General features: G+C 46.2%; 2 protein-coding genes across 2 annotated transcripts; both read left to right on the forward strand.

Moving 5' to 3' along the window:
* Positions 1-390: 390 nt before the first annotated feature.
* Positions 391-10,860, forward strand: LOC127762972 (60S ribosomal protein L11-like). The gene is made up of 5 exons (XM_052287517.1): positions 391-513; positions 608-715; positions 804-846; positions 946-1,141; positions 10,510-10,860. The coding sequence occupies exons 1-5, from the start codon at positions 511-513 to the stop codon at positions 10,706-10,708; spliced, it is 549 nt and encodes a 182-aa protein (XP_052143477.1). The 5' UTR covers positions 391-510; the 3' UTR covers positions 10,709-10,860.
* A 2,806-nt stretch (positions 10,861-13,666) lies between these two features.
* On the forward strand, positions 13,667-15,595 carry LOC127764776 (berberine bridge enzyme-like Cyn d 4). Its single transcript, XM_052289689.1, has one exon. The coding sequence runs from the start codon at positions 13,778-13,780 to the stop codon at positions 15,476-15,478; it is 1,701 nt and encodes a 566-aa protein (XP_052145649.1). The 5' UTR covers positions 13,667-13,777; the 3' UTR covers positions 15,479-15,595.
* The last annotated feature ends 1,633 nt before the right edge of the window (positions 15,596-17,228 follow it).

Here is a 17,228-nt window from a genome sequence, read left to right on the forward strand (position 1 = left end):
AGTTTTGTACTTAACATGATGCAAAACATGAACTGTTGTGATAATTTTATTACTAAATTTATAGTTTGGTGATCTTCCACCTTAAATATGTAGTTCTTTGATGAATTCAGTCCTAAATCTGTAGTTTTGTGATACACCTTTTTAAATCTATAGTTTTATAATAGTTTGTCAAAGTACATATAGTTTTATGAAATTTACTCAAAAATACCGAATAAAATGTTCTTACCATTAGAACATTTAAAATCCCAAAAATAATCCAAAACTCATCAAGCGGGCACATTTGTACGTGGTAGAATTTGGGCTTTTGGCCCATTTTGTGGTTGCATCGAAGCATTGGGCCATTCTTTTCGCTGTCGTTCAAAAGGCCACTTACCACAATTGGGCCCATCCAGAAACCTCTTGGTCGCAGCCACCGCCTAGGGCTGCGCTCTCTCTTTTATCCCAGCGCCGCCACGCCACCTTCCCTCCTCCCTCCTCCTCGCCGCCGACGAACTCCCGGCCATCTCCGCCATGGTCGCCTCCTCCCTCCCTCCTTCCCGACTCATCGCTGTTCATCTCCTCAACCTAACACCCCTCTTCCGCGTGCGTGTGGTGAGTTGTGGTGCAGGCGTCGGAGAAGAAGCAGTCGAACCCGATGCGGGAGATCAAGGTGCAGAAGCTCGTCCTCAACATCTCCGTCGGTGAGAGCGGCGACCGCCTCACCCGCGCCTCCAAGGTCACCACCCCCCCTCCCCCCAAAATTCTCCCAACCCTCCTCTCGCCAACCTCCATTTCAACCCCCCTCTCTCTCCGGTTTCTTGCAGGTGCTGGAGCAGCTCAGCGGGCAGACCCCGGTGTTCTCCAAGGGTAGGTTAAGCTCTCCGCCATTGCCGTCTCTCTACTCTAGTTTACTCTTAGCTTCGTTGTGGTGATGACGAGAGTTTGCGGGGGGCGCTTTCTTTGCAGCGAGGTACACCGTGCGGTCGTTCGGAATCAGGCGTAACGAGAAGATCGCGTGCTACGTGACGGTGAGAGGGGAGAAGGCGATGCAGCTGCTGGAGAGCGGGCTCAAGGTCAAGGAGTACGAGCTGCTCAGGAGGAACTTCAGTGACACCGGATGCTTCGGCTTCGGTATCCAGGAGCACATTGATCTTGGCATCAAGTAAGGGCCCCGTTACTCTTTCTCGGATGAAACATTTCGCTTTTCGTATCTGCCTGTTTATGTTAGTCCTGTGCCTAGAAGATTTTAAAGCATTCATTGTCTCCATTCCCTTTTGTGACCTAGGATAGCGCTTCCAATATTTGCTTGAAATTGCCTCATTCAATAGATTTGTTTTGGATTGATGTTTACAAGTGATAGAATTTTATTAGTTGTAAGTTGCTAAACCTGAAGATGGTTTTTTTAAGTGTTCTCGGGTCATTGACAATTCATTTGGTACCTAGGAATTGTTAGCATACTGCTAATGCTATAGATGTTTATTTGATTGAGGCATAAACATTGATGCTTTTGTTTAAGTGGTGTTGTGATTTCTAAAGAGCATTGAGCTCGATTTTGAAGCAGACCATGGACTAGATCTTTTATAATCTGGTCCATTTGAAAACTTACTTTATAAATAGACCTTGACAAAACTTATAAAATAATTGGACCTGAATCTCGGCTCCAAGATCATTAGCACCAATATTCATGGTCTATATAGATTGTGCAATTACCTTTGCTTGGCCTAGCAAGCTCAAGCTAGCCCATGAAAGCTATGGCATAAAAAAGCAAAAGTACAATGCTTGGATGTTTAGCCCGACAAATTGCCATCGGATGCTAACCGATTTGGCTTTTTGTCTTGGGTGAGCTTTTCTCGGTAGTTAGTTGGCCTTACTAAGCAATACTTTTTTTTTCTTTTGCTAATACTAAGCAACTCTCCTTGCTAGGCTAGGCTATGCTTTTCCTTGCTTGGGATTCAAACATCCTCAATACCTTGTCGCCAAAGATCCTAGCATTGATACCATGGCACGAGTGGCACAAAATCCACATTACTAGATGGTCCGCGCCAATAACTTTGGTTCTGGGCTCATATGTTTCTAACATATTAACACACCCATCCACATAATGGTACATGAATGGTGTAGTGGTAAGATGTCTAAACTTGCCACCTAGTTGAGTTCGATCCTTGGCCAGTGCAATTTTTTTAGTGATGTCATTAAACAATTGGTATATTAATCAACTTATTATAGAATATAGCTCATTATCAACTGTCATATGAGCTCACATATGCATTACCAGGAATGCGTAACACAACATGGCACAATATTGACGCACAAAAATTGTATCTAAAATATTTTGTTGGCGATGAGCTCATATGAGATTAAGAATTTAATGGGCTATCATCTATAATAAGTTGACAAGTGCTTAAAGTGGTTAAATGAACTCTTACGTTCCTGGAAATCATGTGATCAAATCTTCATGATGGGTGTTTTTTCCTGTCTAGTCTTCTTTTGCTGGTCCATTCAAGGTGTGCATGCCACTTAAAAAAAGGAAAACAAAAAAGATTCCCACCCAATGTTCGAACTAAGCTTGCTAGGAGGCAAGAGCAGGCATCTCATCACCACACCACATGTATAATTGTTCTAATGGTGTGTTAATATTTTAAGAAGTATATAAGCCCAATGCCTGATGGAATAAGCCTTGTACTGTTAGTAGCCTTGTTGGTCTTTGGTCTTTGTTGTTCTGTTTTGTTTTTAGCATCTTAGGACAACATCCTTTCAGTTTTGCTTTTAGCATCTTAGGACAGCATCCTAGCGATCCTAGGACAACATTCTTTCAGTTTTGCTTTTAGCATCTTAGGACATCATCCTTTTAGTGCCCGTCGATCCTCGTCGTAGTCGACGTCGCCGTACCGAACTGCCTCCCACATGTGCCGCACCTGGAGCCTCACCCTCATGACCGCAGCCCACTCGATGTAGTTGGTCTTGGTGAAGGCAGGCCAACCACCGCCGGGGCTGACTTCCCTGATGACGGCCTAAATCCCGTGGTGTCCACGGTACCGGTCCGGGGAGGGAGAGACGAGCCGCCTGCCACGGCCGCGATCTCCGTTGACCAAGCCGTTGCCGCCGGGAGCACCGCCGTCATGCGCACCCCTGCCAGGGGGTCCGCCAACACGTCCAAGCCCTTCTGGGCTAACGCTGCTGTGCGCGCTCCATCCAGGAACGCCACCGACGCGTCCACGCCCGGCTGGGCTGCTGCTACGGCGCGCGTGGGGTTGCGCGGCTGCCCGCTGCTCCGCCCGCTCACGAGCTGCCTCCCTCGTCAGCTCATCAGCAGGGATGTCGTAGGCGGAGACAGAGCTGCTGGAGCTATTGTCGCGCAGAGCCTTGAGCTCTGCCGCCGCCGCTTGCGCTGCATCCGCCGCTGCCGCTGCTTCCACTTCCGCCCTTGCCGCCGCCAATTCCGCCGCCGGCAGCCTTGACGCCCTCGCTGCCATCGCAGCAGTCTCTGCTGCCACTTGCTCGCGTTCCTCGGCCGCGGCGAGCTCGGCCTCCTGTCGGAGCCGCGCGCTCAAGGCGACCGAGCGCTAAGACTGTCCTGCGGACATGGCATGCTATTGGGGGCCTGCAGTGTGGGGAAGAGTTTGCCTCTGACGAGCTGCTGCTCGTCAGTGCAGGGGAAGAGGGATGAGCAGGAATAGCCGGTGTTCCAGCTGCCGGTTGAGGACAGAGGGGAGCTCGTGAAGGGGATGAGCAAGAGATGTCTAGACTACAGGATAGAGTGGCTCTAGTACCAAGCCATACTATCCGGGGGAGGTTGGATACATATTTATAGCCATAGCTTGCTGGCTGCGGGCTAGTCTAAAGGTGAAAGGAAAACATAAAGCATAAAAGGGATGCTGTCCTAAGATGCTAAAGAGCAAAACCGAAAGGATGTTGTCCTAAGATGCTAAAAGCAAAACTGAAAGGATGCTGTCCTAAGATGCTAAAAGCAAAACAGAACGACAAAGACCAAAAACCAACAAGGCTACTAACAGCACAAGGCTTATTCCATCAATGCCAAGGTTCCTGGAGCTGACCATCTAGTGACGTGGATTGCTTACAACGTGTGACAAGGTCTTGGCGCCATCATCTTTGAGATAATCCAAGAAATGCTATTGACAAGCGTCCAAATCCAAAAAATGCCATTAGCAAGTGTGAGTTCCAAGAAATACCATCGTACAAACGATTGTCCCAAAATGCCATCGCCGTTAGGGTTCTGTCTATTTTGCACTGTTAAGTACACTGTTCATCCTATAGCACTTAATGTCGCGGAGTTAAGTACACTGTTCATCTTATAGCACTTAATGTCGCGGAATGGACGGAACCCTAACGACGATAACGGCGATGGCATTTTTGGACAAAGTCGTCGTATATAGCGTATCGAAATTCTTCCTTGAATACCCATAAAAAATCTTTAGCGAAGAATTCCCTTAGACCGTAGCGCAAAAACTGAAATTAAATTCAACTCCAGAATATCTTTGATACGAAAGGTGTTAAAAAGAAAACACTAAAGAGACAAGCAGTCATACACCTTCACTTGTTTTGAATTTAAACTCTTAAAAGCCCTGAAGGCTATCTCTCATAAAGAAGTACACATCCATGGGCAGAAGGGACACTAAAGAGATTTTAAGGGACTACTCCAAGGGGCTCTAAAGGGACACTACTTTCCCTAACATCCACTCTATTTATAGTCGAAGATGACGGAAATCCCACTAAGAAAATGTTCAAATTGCCCTCAGGGTGAAACCCTAGCTTAGATGAAATCTAGGCCATCCGTTGTTCCTTCTCAAAGGAAATAGCTCGGATGTCCTCCATGTTGTTGCCCGCTCCAGATCCCATTTTCCACATAAAATATGCATCGAACCACTCCTCCCGCGCAACTTGCTAGCTAGGCCCACCTACCAGTGAGATGAGCTGAAGGCTGAAGCTTCTTCGGCACGAGCAATCTACGGTGGGGCCTGCGATCCGCGCGTACGCTCAATCACCGCACGTACTTGGTCGTCGTTGATCCACGTCTTTGCCGCTCGCCGAATACCCGTTCACCACGCGTCTTTGGGAGGCGCGCTCCACCTATGCGACCTTATGCGCTTGTGCGGCGAGTATGAGACAACCGCATGTCCCGTACGGCTTTCGCCTCTGTGCCCTCGCTGCGTCTTGCGTCTAGCCAGGCCTCATCTGCAACTGTCGTCTTGGACCGTCACCTTGACCAGCATGGTTCGGCCTCCCTGCCAACAAGGCTGCTAGCCGGACGCCTTACCGCCTCCGTCTTGGGTCAACAAGCAAGAGCCTAATTGGCTTGACCTCCTCCAAGCCAAGTCGATCAGACTCGTGCACAAGTGCATGGCATTGGGCCACGTGCACATATGCGCAACCCAATCACTTGCTTGCATGAGTACAGTACACATACGCTGTCCAAGTGCATGTATCGTCTAGCATTGTACATTACTCTTCGCGAATCTCAGACATTTGCACACTTGACCTTGTGAATCTCGTTGCGAAGTACTACTGACACGGTGTTCGTTCATCGGGCACCGCCTTGTACTCAACCTTGTCAACTGGCCTCCTTTACTCTTCTGGACCTCAACTCTTCCATGAGTTTAGTCCCGATCTGCCGTTGACCTAGAGAGACCTCCAAGGATCCTGACGTCAGTCCCACCTTGTCACATGGCCTCTTGACCGCGTCGGACCTCCGCTCCTCCCTGAGCATAGTCCCGGTCCTCGCCATTGACCAAGGTTGACTTCGATCACCTGCACACACATAAACAAAACGCCCGTTGTTCGGGCATAGATATCACAACCTTACTTGTGTTAGTCAGCACACATTTCTTGCACTTCCGGCACTCGCCAATTTTCCATCACAATAAATCAAAACCACAATTTGTTTCACAATCTCCCCCTTGATGGAAACATTGGCAACTTCAAGCAAAATTTTGAAAATTTGATTTTGCTCCACAAAGCAAATAATATTGCAAGTCAAACTTGGTTATTTGAAGAGATTGAAAAATCAAGACCAAGTGACAGATAAGGATGCAAATGCAAGCAAGTGCGTACGGTGATTGGCCGAGGAGGCGTTCGCGCGAATCACGGGTTCACCCTGGAGTGCGTGCGCATGAGAAGCTTCGGCTCGTTTGGACATCTGAGATATTTCCTTTGAGGAGAAGGAATAACAGATGGCCTAGATTTCATCTGAGCTATGTGTTTTGCCCCAAGGGCAATTTTGACATTATCTTAGGGGGATTTCATCCATCTTGGGCTATAAATAGAGAGGTGGATGTTAGGGTGAGTAGGCTTCCTTTGGAGCCCTTTGGAGTAGTCCCTTAGAGTCACTTTGCCGGCCCATTTGCCCATGGGTGTGTGCCTCTTTGTGAGAGATGTCCTTTTGGGCTTTTGAAAGTTTAAATTCAAAACCACAAGTGAAGGTGTATGGTTGCTTGTCTTTGAGTGTTTTTTTTTGTGACAACAGTGCAATTAACGTTGTTAAGAATCCGGTTCAACATTCAAGGACCAAGCACATTGAGATACGGTACCACTTTCTCCGAAAATATGTTTAGAAATGTACCATGTTAACGCCAAAATTTACCAAAATTTGGTAAGATTCTGTAGTGGATTTGGTTAAGGAAAGAAGTCAAGCAGCCGATGGAATTTTATCTAGAAGAGATCGAGTTTAGGAAGGAATCGTGAAGACCATGGCATAACAGTTTAATTCTATCTAATAATTAGGTAGTTTTTAGTAATTTTCCTTAAGTTTTGTCTATAGTGTCCGATCAAGACTTCTATCTTTCTTTTTATCTTTAGGAAACTTGTAACGTGTCCGATCAGGACTCGTATCAGCCCGAGGGTATAAATATGTACACTTGGGGTCATTGCCATTTATCTCTGGATCAATATTGGCGCATAACACCCTCTTTTCCGAGGTTTTTGTTACCTGCAGAACTTGGCACCTAACGCGGGGCTGCATGTCTTTGATCTTCGGTGAAGGGGTAACCCCTAAGTTCTGCTGGCCTCGGTAGTTGTATTGGTTATATTGGTGTTGTTCAAGGCTCCATCGCTTTGACCTCTTGGATTGCTCTGGTTCGGTTGGTATATTTTACCTACCTGATATTTGAATTGTATTTTTAATTGCATTGTGTTTAGAGACGCATAAATTTAGTTAGGACTGTCTTGGTTAGGTCTGATCTTGTCTTAGCCGACATATCTCTACAATCACAATGCTATTTTAAATAGATTTGTTATATCCATCGCATTAGAAAGTTTTATCGACTCATTGAGATCAGATTATTAAACGCAATCTCGTGCTGCATCGGTTAGGTCCGACCTACTCAGATTGTTATTGATAATCAAAGTCTTGTTAAGCCGATAGGTTCGTGCTAATGTTTCATCGGGGGGTTTATTTGATGTGTTAAATTTCTCTTTGATGATTTTACTGTCTTAGTCAAATTTAGTACATGATCACTTTGATTGGTGTCATATTGGCTTGCTTAAATCTATCAGGTAATTATCAACCTTATGCTACATCCAGTTGGGTTCGCCCTGTAGGGTTGTGGTTGTATTAGATTTATTTAAGTTGTAAACATGAATCATTGTTTCATTGGGTTTTCAGTTGATAAGTTATTTAAATGTTGCATCGGCTTATAAGGATTATATACAAGTTGGTTTTAGCCAATTGCAGCAAGGTTTTATTGATTGCCTAATCTTTTGGATTTAAATTCTAATGACATCAGATTCCCAGCCGATGTATGCTTTAACCATCAGATTAATATTTATTCTATCATATTATTGTTGGCTAATTGGTTTATTGGATATTTATTTCATTATATTATCATCAGTCGATTGTCTTTATATCATTATTTATCTAAGTGTCAGAATCTATATCGGACATATAGCCGATGTGTTCAAAATCCTATCAACATCGTCTGGTATCGCCATATCACCTTATTGGTCGATCGACTATGTGATCATCAATTTATCTATCCTGTCAGTCGCAATATCAAACTGACTGGCACGCCCGCATTCGAATCCAAATTTTTGGACCTGCACTGAAGCTAAGCAGATCTCCCGGCATTGTGTTTGTCGACATAGTTCGCATCAACACAGATTTGGCACCATTAGCTGGGCGTGGATTTTTCGTCAACACATTGTGCTAGAGTTTGTTAAATCCGAGAAACGACATGCTGATATTTTTACAAAACCTCTTGATTGAGCATGATGTGAGTTCTTGCAAAGTGAGTTAGGGGTGATCCACCCCTGTGGATTGCGTTGAGAGGGAGTTCTTTTCTTTTGCATGCATTTGTGACATTTGCATCATGTTTACTTTCTTGCATTGTATTATACATCTTTTCATTAAAGAGCTTTGTTAACAATTTACTGGACATCTTTTGATATTCATCTCTTACTTTTATGCAAGCTAGATCTTTTGTCTAGGTTACACGTGCTTAAGTAGCTTGTATGTTCATGCTATGCTCTTCATGCGCATTGATACTTGCTTAAATTGAATCTACACTTGAACTTAATTAATGTGCACAACTTGCTCTAGAAGTTTGCTTTTGATGCAATATCCTTCTCATAGATATGCCATGTTTATATCATCTTAGCAATAGCTTTCGGTACATCCTTTTGAATGCTCACGCTTGATTGTTCATGGGTGTATCAATTATGTTCTTTCTATGCTTTATGTGTTTTACCACTGCTTTTGTCCCAGGCTATTGAGTGTGTTTACGCATAAGTAGTGCTGAAGATAGCACTGAGACTACCTGTAACAGGAGCTCTAACTGGAAAACTTGTTTGAGACTTGATGACAGTGTTTGGCGCCCTCATCACTCGCTGACTGATAAGATTAGGCGTGCCATCGCGATTGTGCTATAGTTTTCTTCAAAAATCTGAAAAGGAATAAAATGCAAATGTGATAGAGCTAAAAGCCCATGTTCTATGTTTTATTACCATCTTGATACTCTCTTGAACTGGGCATTAGCACGGTATCATGGGTTCATTTTTGTTTTTGATAATGTCAATCTTGCATATTTATGCGTTGGATTGCTTACTCTTAAGCTTCTTCTAGAAATAGCATGAAAGCTTGCTAGTGATATAACCTTGTTGCTCTTGTCATGTTTCATACTTCTTTTGTACATGTCTAGCTGGTAACCTCCAAAGTTCACTCAAATTAAAGTTTGCAATGTCTCATTTTTTGCATTTTGCATGTCATCATTGCCTAAGGGGGAGAAATATTCAGCAAAATGCACTCATTGAGAATTTAAAATTTTGCTTTAGATCTTGGTGAAAAGGGGAGTTAGGCACATAGAGGGAGCATTCTTGCATTTGCATCGTACATTACTCTTCGCGAATCCTGACACCTGCACACTTGACCTTGTGAAGCCCGTTGCGAAGTCCTCCCGACATTGTGTCCGTTCATCGTGCACCGCATTGTATTCAAGCTTGTCAACCGGCATCCCTGATCGTTCTGGACCTCAACTCCTCCCTGAGTTTAGTCCCGATCCGTCGTTGACCCCGGTTGACCTCCAAGGATCCCGACGTCAATCCCACCTTATCACATGGCCTCATGACCTCACCGGACTGCTCCTCCCTGAGCATAGTTCTGGTCCTTGCCATTGACCAAGATTGAATTCGATCACATGCACACACGTAACAAAACTACCGTTTTTCGGGCACAAATATCACATTCTGACCTATGTTAGTCAACACACACATTTTCTTCACTTTTGACACTCCATTTTCCCATCACAATGAATCAAAACCACACTTTGTTTCACAGTTGGGGGTCTATTTATAAAATAAGTTTTGTAAAAGAGCCACATTGTCAAAAATCTAGAAGGTCTGGAACCACGAAACAGTACAAACTTCGTATTTCTATGGTAGAAACATCACCCTATTAGTAAATGTACTGTGAGTTAGAACTCTAGAACCTCTGGGAAGCTCTTCTCACCATCAGTGCAATTTTGTCATTTGTCTATTTTGTTTACTAATTGAGCAGTTCACTTGGCATTCAGCATCAGAGCATGTTTACTCATGATGATTGTTTTTTATACTTGCAGAAAAAAACTATCTAATTGAATTGTCAATTTATCCCTTGTTTCACCTTTGGATACTTGTTAGTACTGTCTTTTTACGGACCCAATTACCTCTATCCATCATGGACGTATTAACAACTGTTTAGTGACTGGAAATGCTTGCTTATTTGAATCATAGAAATGCCTACCAAATTAGCAAGTTTCATACTAACAAATGATCTGAGCAACCCTTTGGAACTTCACAATCCAATTTAGAAATGATCTACACGCTCACCATCTTTGATCTCGACCGTCCACGAAGTTTGTCCACATATGCACCATAATAGTTTCGTATGTGTAGTTTGCATTGCTCTTGAGCTGTGCATAGCTGATGATGGAGAGAATGCACCAATACGATGTTTGGTATTCACCAAAAGCACATTGAAATAAGTGTTTTTTTGTTTTTAATTTATAATTTTCTGCACGCTAAACCGTCCCTTGTGTGCTGCAGGTACGACCCCTCAACAGGTATCTATGGAATGGACTTCTATGTTGTGCTTGAGCGTGCTGGCTACCGTGTTGCCCGTCGTCGGAGGTGCAAGTCTCGCGTTGGGATCCAGCACCGGGTGACCAAGGAGGATGCCATGAAGTGGTTCCAGGTCAAGTATGAAGGAGTCATCCTCAACAAGGCCCAGGCGAATACCTCTTAAAACATTTTCACCTGTAGGCTCAGCTGTTAGAAAAGCTTTTCCCTTGTTGGGCAGAAGTTCACCTTCCAAGTTTTATGTTACTTGATGAATTTTCCGGCCAGATGTTTTTGTCAATTACCTGAAAGCTAAGAGCATGATCTGATCTTACATCATCTTGTCCAATGTCACACTTGTGCTTTTGCATGGAAACATGTAACTACCTCTGAATCTGATCACCTACTTACAATTGCAAGTTCAGGAAGGTAGTCCCTTCTAGATTAGATATTTTCAAGAGATTGGCGTTTTTTTTTTCAAATACTACCATTCTTTTTCCCTACTGCTCTAGCTGGCCTGTCGAAATCATTCGTGACCTGAGTTATCGTTGAAAGCTTGATGCCGTCCGACAGAGACGTCGAGCTGCCTCTTTTTTTCTTATTTTTTTTTTATGATAATCCAATGGTTTTACATCGCTCTCTGTTAATTTTATGTTTTAATTTCAAGCGGAGTAGCACAGCTCAAAAGCTCGTGTTCTGCGCGGTGGCGAGACGGAGTTGTTTTCTGGCCGGTCACCGGCTGCAAGAGATTGGCGTTTTCTGATATACCGCTTTTGTCTCCTGCTTCCAGTTGGTCAGTCGAAATGCTTGATGCATCCGACAGACATCGAGCTGTGTCTCAAGAATGAATCGGGCCCCTTTTCCTCTTCTTCCCATGCGGTTTATAAATTAAATGCTCGTGGTCCAAGCGATGAAAAATGATTTTAAGGTGATCCTCACTAGTTTTAAAACATATGCTCTGATCATTTAAGAAAAATGAACAAAGCAAAAAAAGTAATAATTCACAAATAAAACATAAATATTTGTGTTATTACGGTTTAAAAGCCAACGATAAAAAACAGACTTAAAAAAACCCTAAAATTAAATCTAATTATGTTCACAAAATTTAAACTTTGAGAGACCAAGGACCTATTTAGTAGGGCTCTCAAACTCATAAATCTAATTTCAAGTTATGGATTGGCCCAAACCCCACTTCACCTCTCTATTCATTTTTTGATCATCACAACCAGCTCCACTTTCTTTCCACTGGGACTGAAAACGTTTGGTTGGGTCTGCCCTGAGACTAAAAAAAAAAAACTCTATAATGTTTTTTTTTAAAAAAAAAGCCTTGAAATTTAGCTGTGGGCTTAACAGGACAATTTGGCTAGTTATCTTTCATCAATTACCATCACCTACTGGCTGAATAATTAGGAGTATTTTTTTTTAAAAAAAAAACCACATCATGTTCTGGTTTTGGGGGCATTCTTAACTCAAAATCCCAAGTTTTATAATTTGCTTCATGCAATCTTACGTTTTAGGGCAAAATATTTCTTATAACCTTTAGGTCCAAGCCTAAATCATCCACTTTGGCTAATATTTTTCTTTTAAAACTGTAAACAATTGTATGAGATATTTTTTCTTCCTCCGTTTCATAATGTAAGACTTTCTAGCATTGCCCATATACATATAGTTGCTTTGCAACTAGCGTTGATCATCGATGGTTTGATAATTTATGTGTATATTTAGCTTATTCTCATGTCATGAATTATGTTAAGTTTTTTAATACCACAGTGCAGAATTGAGGAAAAGAAGATAAAATACACGAGAGGGATGCATATTTTGAGTCAACTAGTATGAATTTATGTAAAAAATAATCATATCGTACCTCTATTTTTTAATAGATGACACGGTTAACTTTAGAATAATGTTTGACCATTCATCATCGGGTTAATTCGATCCATGCCACCGCAACTTTGCCAAATTAAAAAAATGCTACTACTATTCATCATATCGGCTGGGCGCCACTACAATTTCGGGAAATTGGATCCATACCACTCCGTCGCGTTTTCCATCCACTCCCGTTGACACCGTCTTTCCCCGTCCGAGGACTGTGCCAGAGGACACCACCACTGACTCCGGCTTCGGCGATGACACCGACGCAGGCGCAAGCGGCGGCGGCGGCGGCTTAGGGTTCTCGTGGTGGCGCAGGCGCAAGTGAAGGCCGGAATCCCGTGCGGAGCAGCCCCCATGCCATGACGGCGGTTGAGGACACCGCAGGGAGCGATGCGGCTGCTCCTCGTCGCCTCGCCGGTCGTTCGCTGCCAAAAGGATCTCGTCGTGCGCGTCCTCGGCCAGGGACGCTGACGCTGCTGGCCGGAGACGGTGGCGCAGCCGCGGCCCACTCTGCCGCCTTCTCCTTGGATGCCTCGGCTTCCTCACCACATGCCCCGACAGCACGATGGTCGCCGAGTCGACCCGTGAGGTGGCTTTCGTTGTCAGCGTCGTCAACGGCAAGGCCGACCTGGGTGGCGGCGAAGGAGCTCGGTGGTGGCGAAGGAGCTCGGTGGCGTTGGTGAGGGAGCTCGGCACTGGAGACCGCGCCGGAGAGACCCCACCAGGCCCGGCCGTGACCGCGCCGGCTTGTCTTCCGCTCGTGCCGGCCGTCGTGCGGTGTGGAGGGGATGAGGATGAGACGATGTGGAGGGGATGAGGATGAGACGGTGTGAGAGATGAGATGGAATAAGTGACGGGAGTGGCATGGATCCAATTTTCTAAAATTGCAGTGGCACCCAGCTAATATGATGAATAGTAGTGGCTTTTTTTAATTTGGCAAAGTTGCAGTGGCATCGATCCAATTAACCCATCATCTTATTAGATTAAAAAAATAATGTAAATATGATAAATTATAAGTCATACTTAAAGTTTTTTAATTATAAAATATGTTGCAACAAAAAAAAATGACATTTATATAATTTTTCAGTTAGACAATTAGTCAAACGTTATGCTAAAAATCAACGGCGTAATTTATTAAGAAATGAAGGGAGTATAATAGTAAAATATGAGGTTTTTTTTGAAAAGTATAAGGCTTTTTGAAATATTTTATCTTAAAATCGGAGGTTCCTTAAAAATAAATCACAATAATTGAGGTTCTTTCTGGTTATGGATGCCTCATTACGTGTAGCCACCAAACCCAAAGATCGAGCAGGTAGGTGACCCGTTCGACGCAGTGGGAGCGGAGCTGAGCAAAGCTCCGGCCGCGACCTCGAGCAAGACGACGATGGAGCCAAGCCGCCCGCGCCTCCCTCTTCTCCTCCTCCTCCTCCACTTCTCGCTGCTCGCCTCGCCGTGTTCCGCGCGGTGGCGAGACGGCGGCGGCGTTGGCGATCTGCGCGAGAGCTTCCTCCGGTGCGTCGCGCGGCGGTCGCCGGCGACCGCCGGCGACCCGTCGCGGCTCGTGCACGCGCCGGGCGACGCCTCCTACCCGTCGCTGCTCGACTCCACCATCCAGAACCTCCGCTTCGCCTCGCCGCGGACGCCCCGCCCGGCGCTGGTGCTCACGCCCGTGACCGCCGACGAGGTGCGCGCCTGCGTCGTCTGCTGCCGCGCCCACGGCCTCACCGTCCGCGCGCGCAGCGGCGGGCACGACTACGAGGGCCTCTCGTACCGCTCGCTCGGCCGGTCCCCGAGGTTCGCCGTCGTCGATGTCGCGGCGCTCCGGGCGGTGCGGGTGGACGCGGCGAGGGGCGTGGCGCGCGCCGAGGCGGGGGCCACGCTCGGGGAGCTCTACTACACGGTGGCGGAGGGGAGCGGCGGGCGGCTCGGGTTCCCCGCCGGAATCTGCCCGACGGTCTGCGTCGGCGGGCACCTCAGCGGCGGCGGGTTCGGCCCGATGATGCGCAAGTACGGCCTCGCCGCCGACAACGTGGTGGACGCGGAGGTGGTGGACGCCGAGGGGAGGCTCCTGGACAGGGCGGCCATGGGGGAGGGCCTCTTCTGGGCGATCAGGGGCGGCGGCGGCGGCAGCGTCGGCATCGTCGTCTCCTGGACCGTCAACCTCGTCCCCGTCCCGGCCGTCGTCTCCGCCTTCACCGTCCACCGCCTCCTACTCCGGCGAGGTGGCCACGACGAGCAATCTCTCCTCCGCCTCCTCACCAAATGGCAAGCCGTGGCGCACGCTCTCCCCGACAACCTGTTCGTCAAAATGTCCATGGAGGCCAAGACCATCAACGACGGCGACGACTCAACTCGTCATCCATTGGTGACGTTCAAATCATTGTTTCTTGGCAATTGCAGCGACATGATCACCCAAATCGACCACCATTTGCCCGAACTCGGCATCAAACCAACCGATTGCAGGGAGATGAACTGGCTGCAATCCATGCTGTACTCCTACGGCTACACCAATGGCCAACCAGCAGAGGTGCTTCTTGACAGGACACTGCAACCCAAGGACTACTACAAGATCAAGCTCGACTACCTAACCTCACCAATTCCGACACCCGGCCTGATCGAATTGCTCACCAAGATCGTCGAAGACGAAGACGGCTCCATCGACATTGACCCACAAGGCGGCGAGATGAGCCGGATACCGGAATCCGGCACGCCGTACGCTCACCGGAGCGGATACCTCTACAACCTGCAATACTTTGTCAAGTGGGGAGGTGACAAGAATGTGTCCTATGAGGATGATCATCTGAGCTGGGTGAGGGGGTTGCATGAGCTGATGACACCCTATGTGAGCAAGAACCCCAGGGCTGCATACATCAACTACAGGGACCTGGATTTGGGGCAGAATGTGGAGGGAAACACAAGCTATGAGGAGGCCAGGGTGTGGGGGGAGAAGTACTTCAGGGGAAACTTCAGGAGGCTGGCAATGGTGAAGGGTGAGGTGGATCCTGATCAGCTGTTCTGGAGTGAGCAGAGCATCCCTCCTCTGGTTGTGAGCACAAGGGATGCTGGATTGGTTTCAGATAGCTGATGATGGTTCAGTCTGCAGCTTAATGTATAGTAAGAATCTGTGCCTTTTCTTCAGCATATATTTCTCCAATAATGTGTGCTAGAAAATCAAATACTCCTAGTTCATCGAGTAGACAAATCTTTTTTTTTATCCCGAGTACAATTTGGATGCACAGATGCACTCAAGCGTGCACACCAAGATCACGTGCGCCAACACCAACGAGGGTGTGTCCTATAGCACATGTTTTTGAAAAATGGAGACTTGTAACCTCATGTAGGCTGCGTTCTTTGCCGGGAGTTCCCAACTCCCCCACACTCGTTTTCCACGTGCACGCTTTTCAAACTACTAAACGATGTGTTTTTTTGCAAAAAGTTTCTATACGAAAGTTGCTTGAAAAAAATCATATTGATCGATTTTTGAAAAAAAAAACTAATACTTAATTAATCACACGTTAATGCGAACATCGTTTTGCGTGCCGGGTCCAACCCCTCCTCCGAACCCAGCCTTAGGCTATTCACGGTACAGTGAGGTGGTGTTAGGTACGTCACGATGGAGATTCTTCTCCACGTACGAAGATGATAGGTCCGTTTGACACAGCTCCAGAGCTCAGCCAAATAATTTCAGCTCCACTTAAAATGGGTACAGAGCTGATTGGAGCACTGTCATAAAATAAACTAGAGATGTGGAGCTGGGTTTGGGTTTGTCGGAGGACGAACTCCTCGAGCGGGGGACCGTGAGGCCCCTCCTTTGTTGGTTCGGCCGAGGGCAGCGAGTGAAAGCTAAGGAGCTGGGAAGATTGGAAGCTGTCGAGGGGATCGGGCCCCTCAAAAAGGATGAGACAAAGGGAATTATACAGGTTCGGGCCGCTAAAAAGTGTAATACCCTACTCCTGTGTATGATGATTTTTCTGAGCTTTCCAAGTCTCTGAACCTCTGGTGTACAAACTAGGGCTAAGCGATCCAACTCTTTGTTCTTCGACCTGCCTCCTCTTCACTGGACATGAACCTCCTTTTATACTCCAAGGGGTTCTCTCACATGCGCGGGGGGTGTGCCGCCCAGTGAAGGGAGTATATATTCCCTATATTAAATATGTGTCTTGCACCACAACGTGGAAGTCCTCTGAGTATCGGCTGTTGTGCGTGGCCCATCAAATCATGTCGGCTGACGCAGGCTGACACGGGAAGGATCCCCCTCATTCACCATTTAATGGAAGTGGATTTTGGGTGCGAATGCACCAGGAACACCATCCCTGGTGTGTAACTCTGGTTGTCTTTCCTTATCCGGAACTCCATCCATATCCGAAGGTTGTTTCCGTATAAGACATGGTATGTGGTGGGTCCTGCTGAGATTTAGTCAACTACTATTAGGTATGTGGTATCCATAACCCTGATAGACTTTGTAAATCATTGCTGGGAATTATATTTCTAGTAATGTCGTTAAGAAATACCAACACATTCTTTAAACCAAAAGACATAGTTGTATAACAAAATGTGCCTACAGGAGTAATGAAAGCAGTTTTTTCCTCATCCTTCCTAGCCATGCAGATTTAATGGTAACCTGAATAAGCATCTAGGAAACACAAAAAGTCGCACCCCACGGTGGAGTCAACTATCTGATCTATGCGTGGCAAAGGGAAGGGATCCTTAGGGCATGCCTTGTTAAGGTCGGTGTAGTCGATGCACATCCAGAGCTTGCCGTTCGCCTTGGGGACGACCACCAGGTTCGCCAACCACTCCAAATGGATGACCTCTCGGATGAACTCGGCCTCTAG

Source organism: Oryza glaberrima, chromosome 2, assembly GCF_000147395.1.
Source record: "Oryza glaberrima chromosome 2, OglaRS2, whole genome shotgun sequence".
Taxonomy (NCBI): domain Eukaryota; kingdom Viridiplantae; phylum Streptophyta; class Magnoliopsida; order Poales; family Poaceae; genus Oryza; species Oryza glaberrima.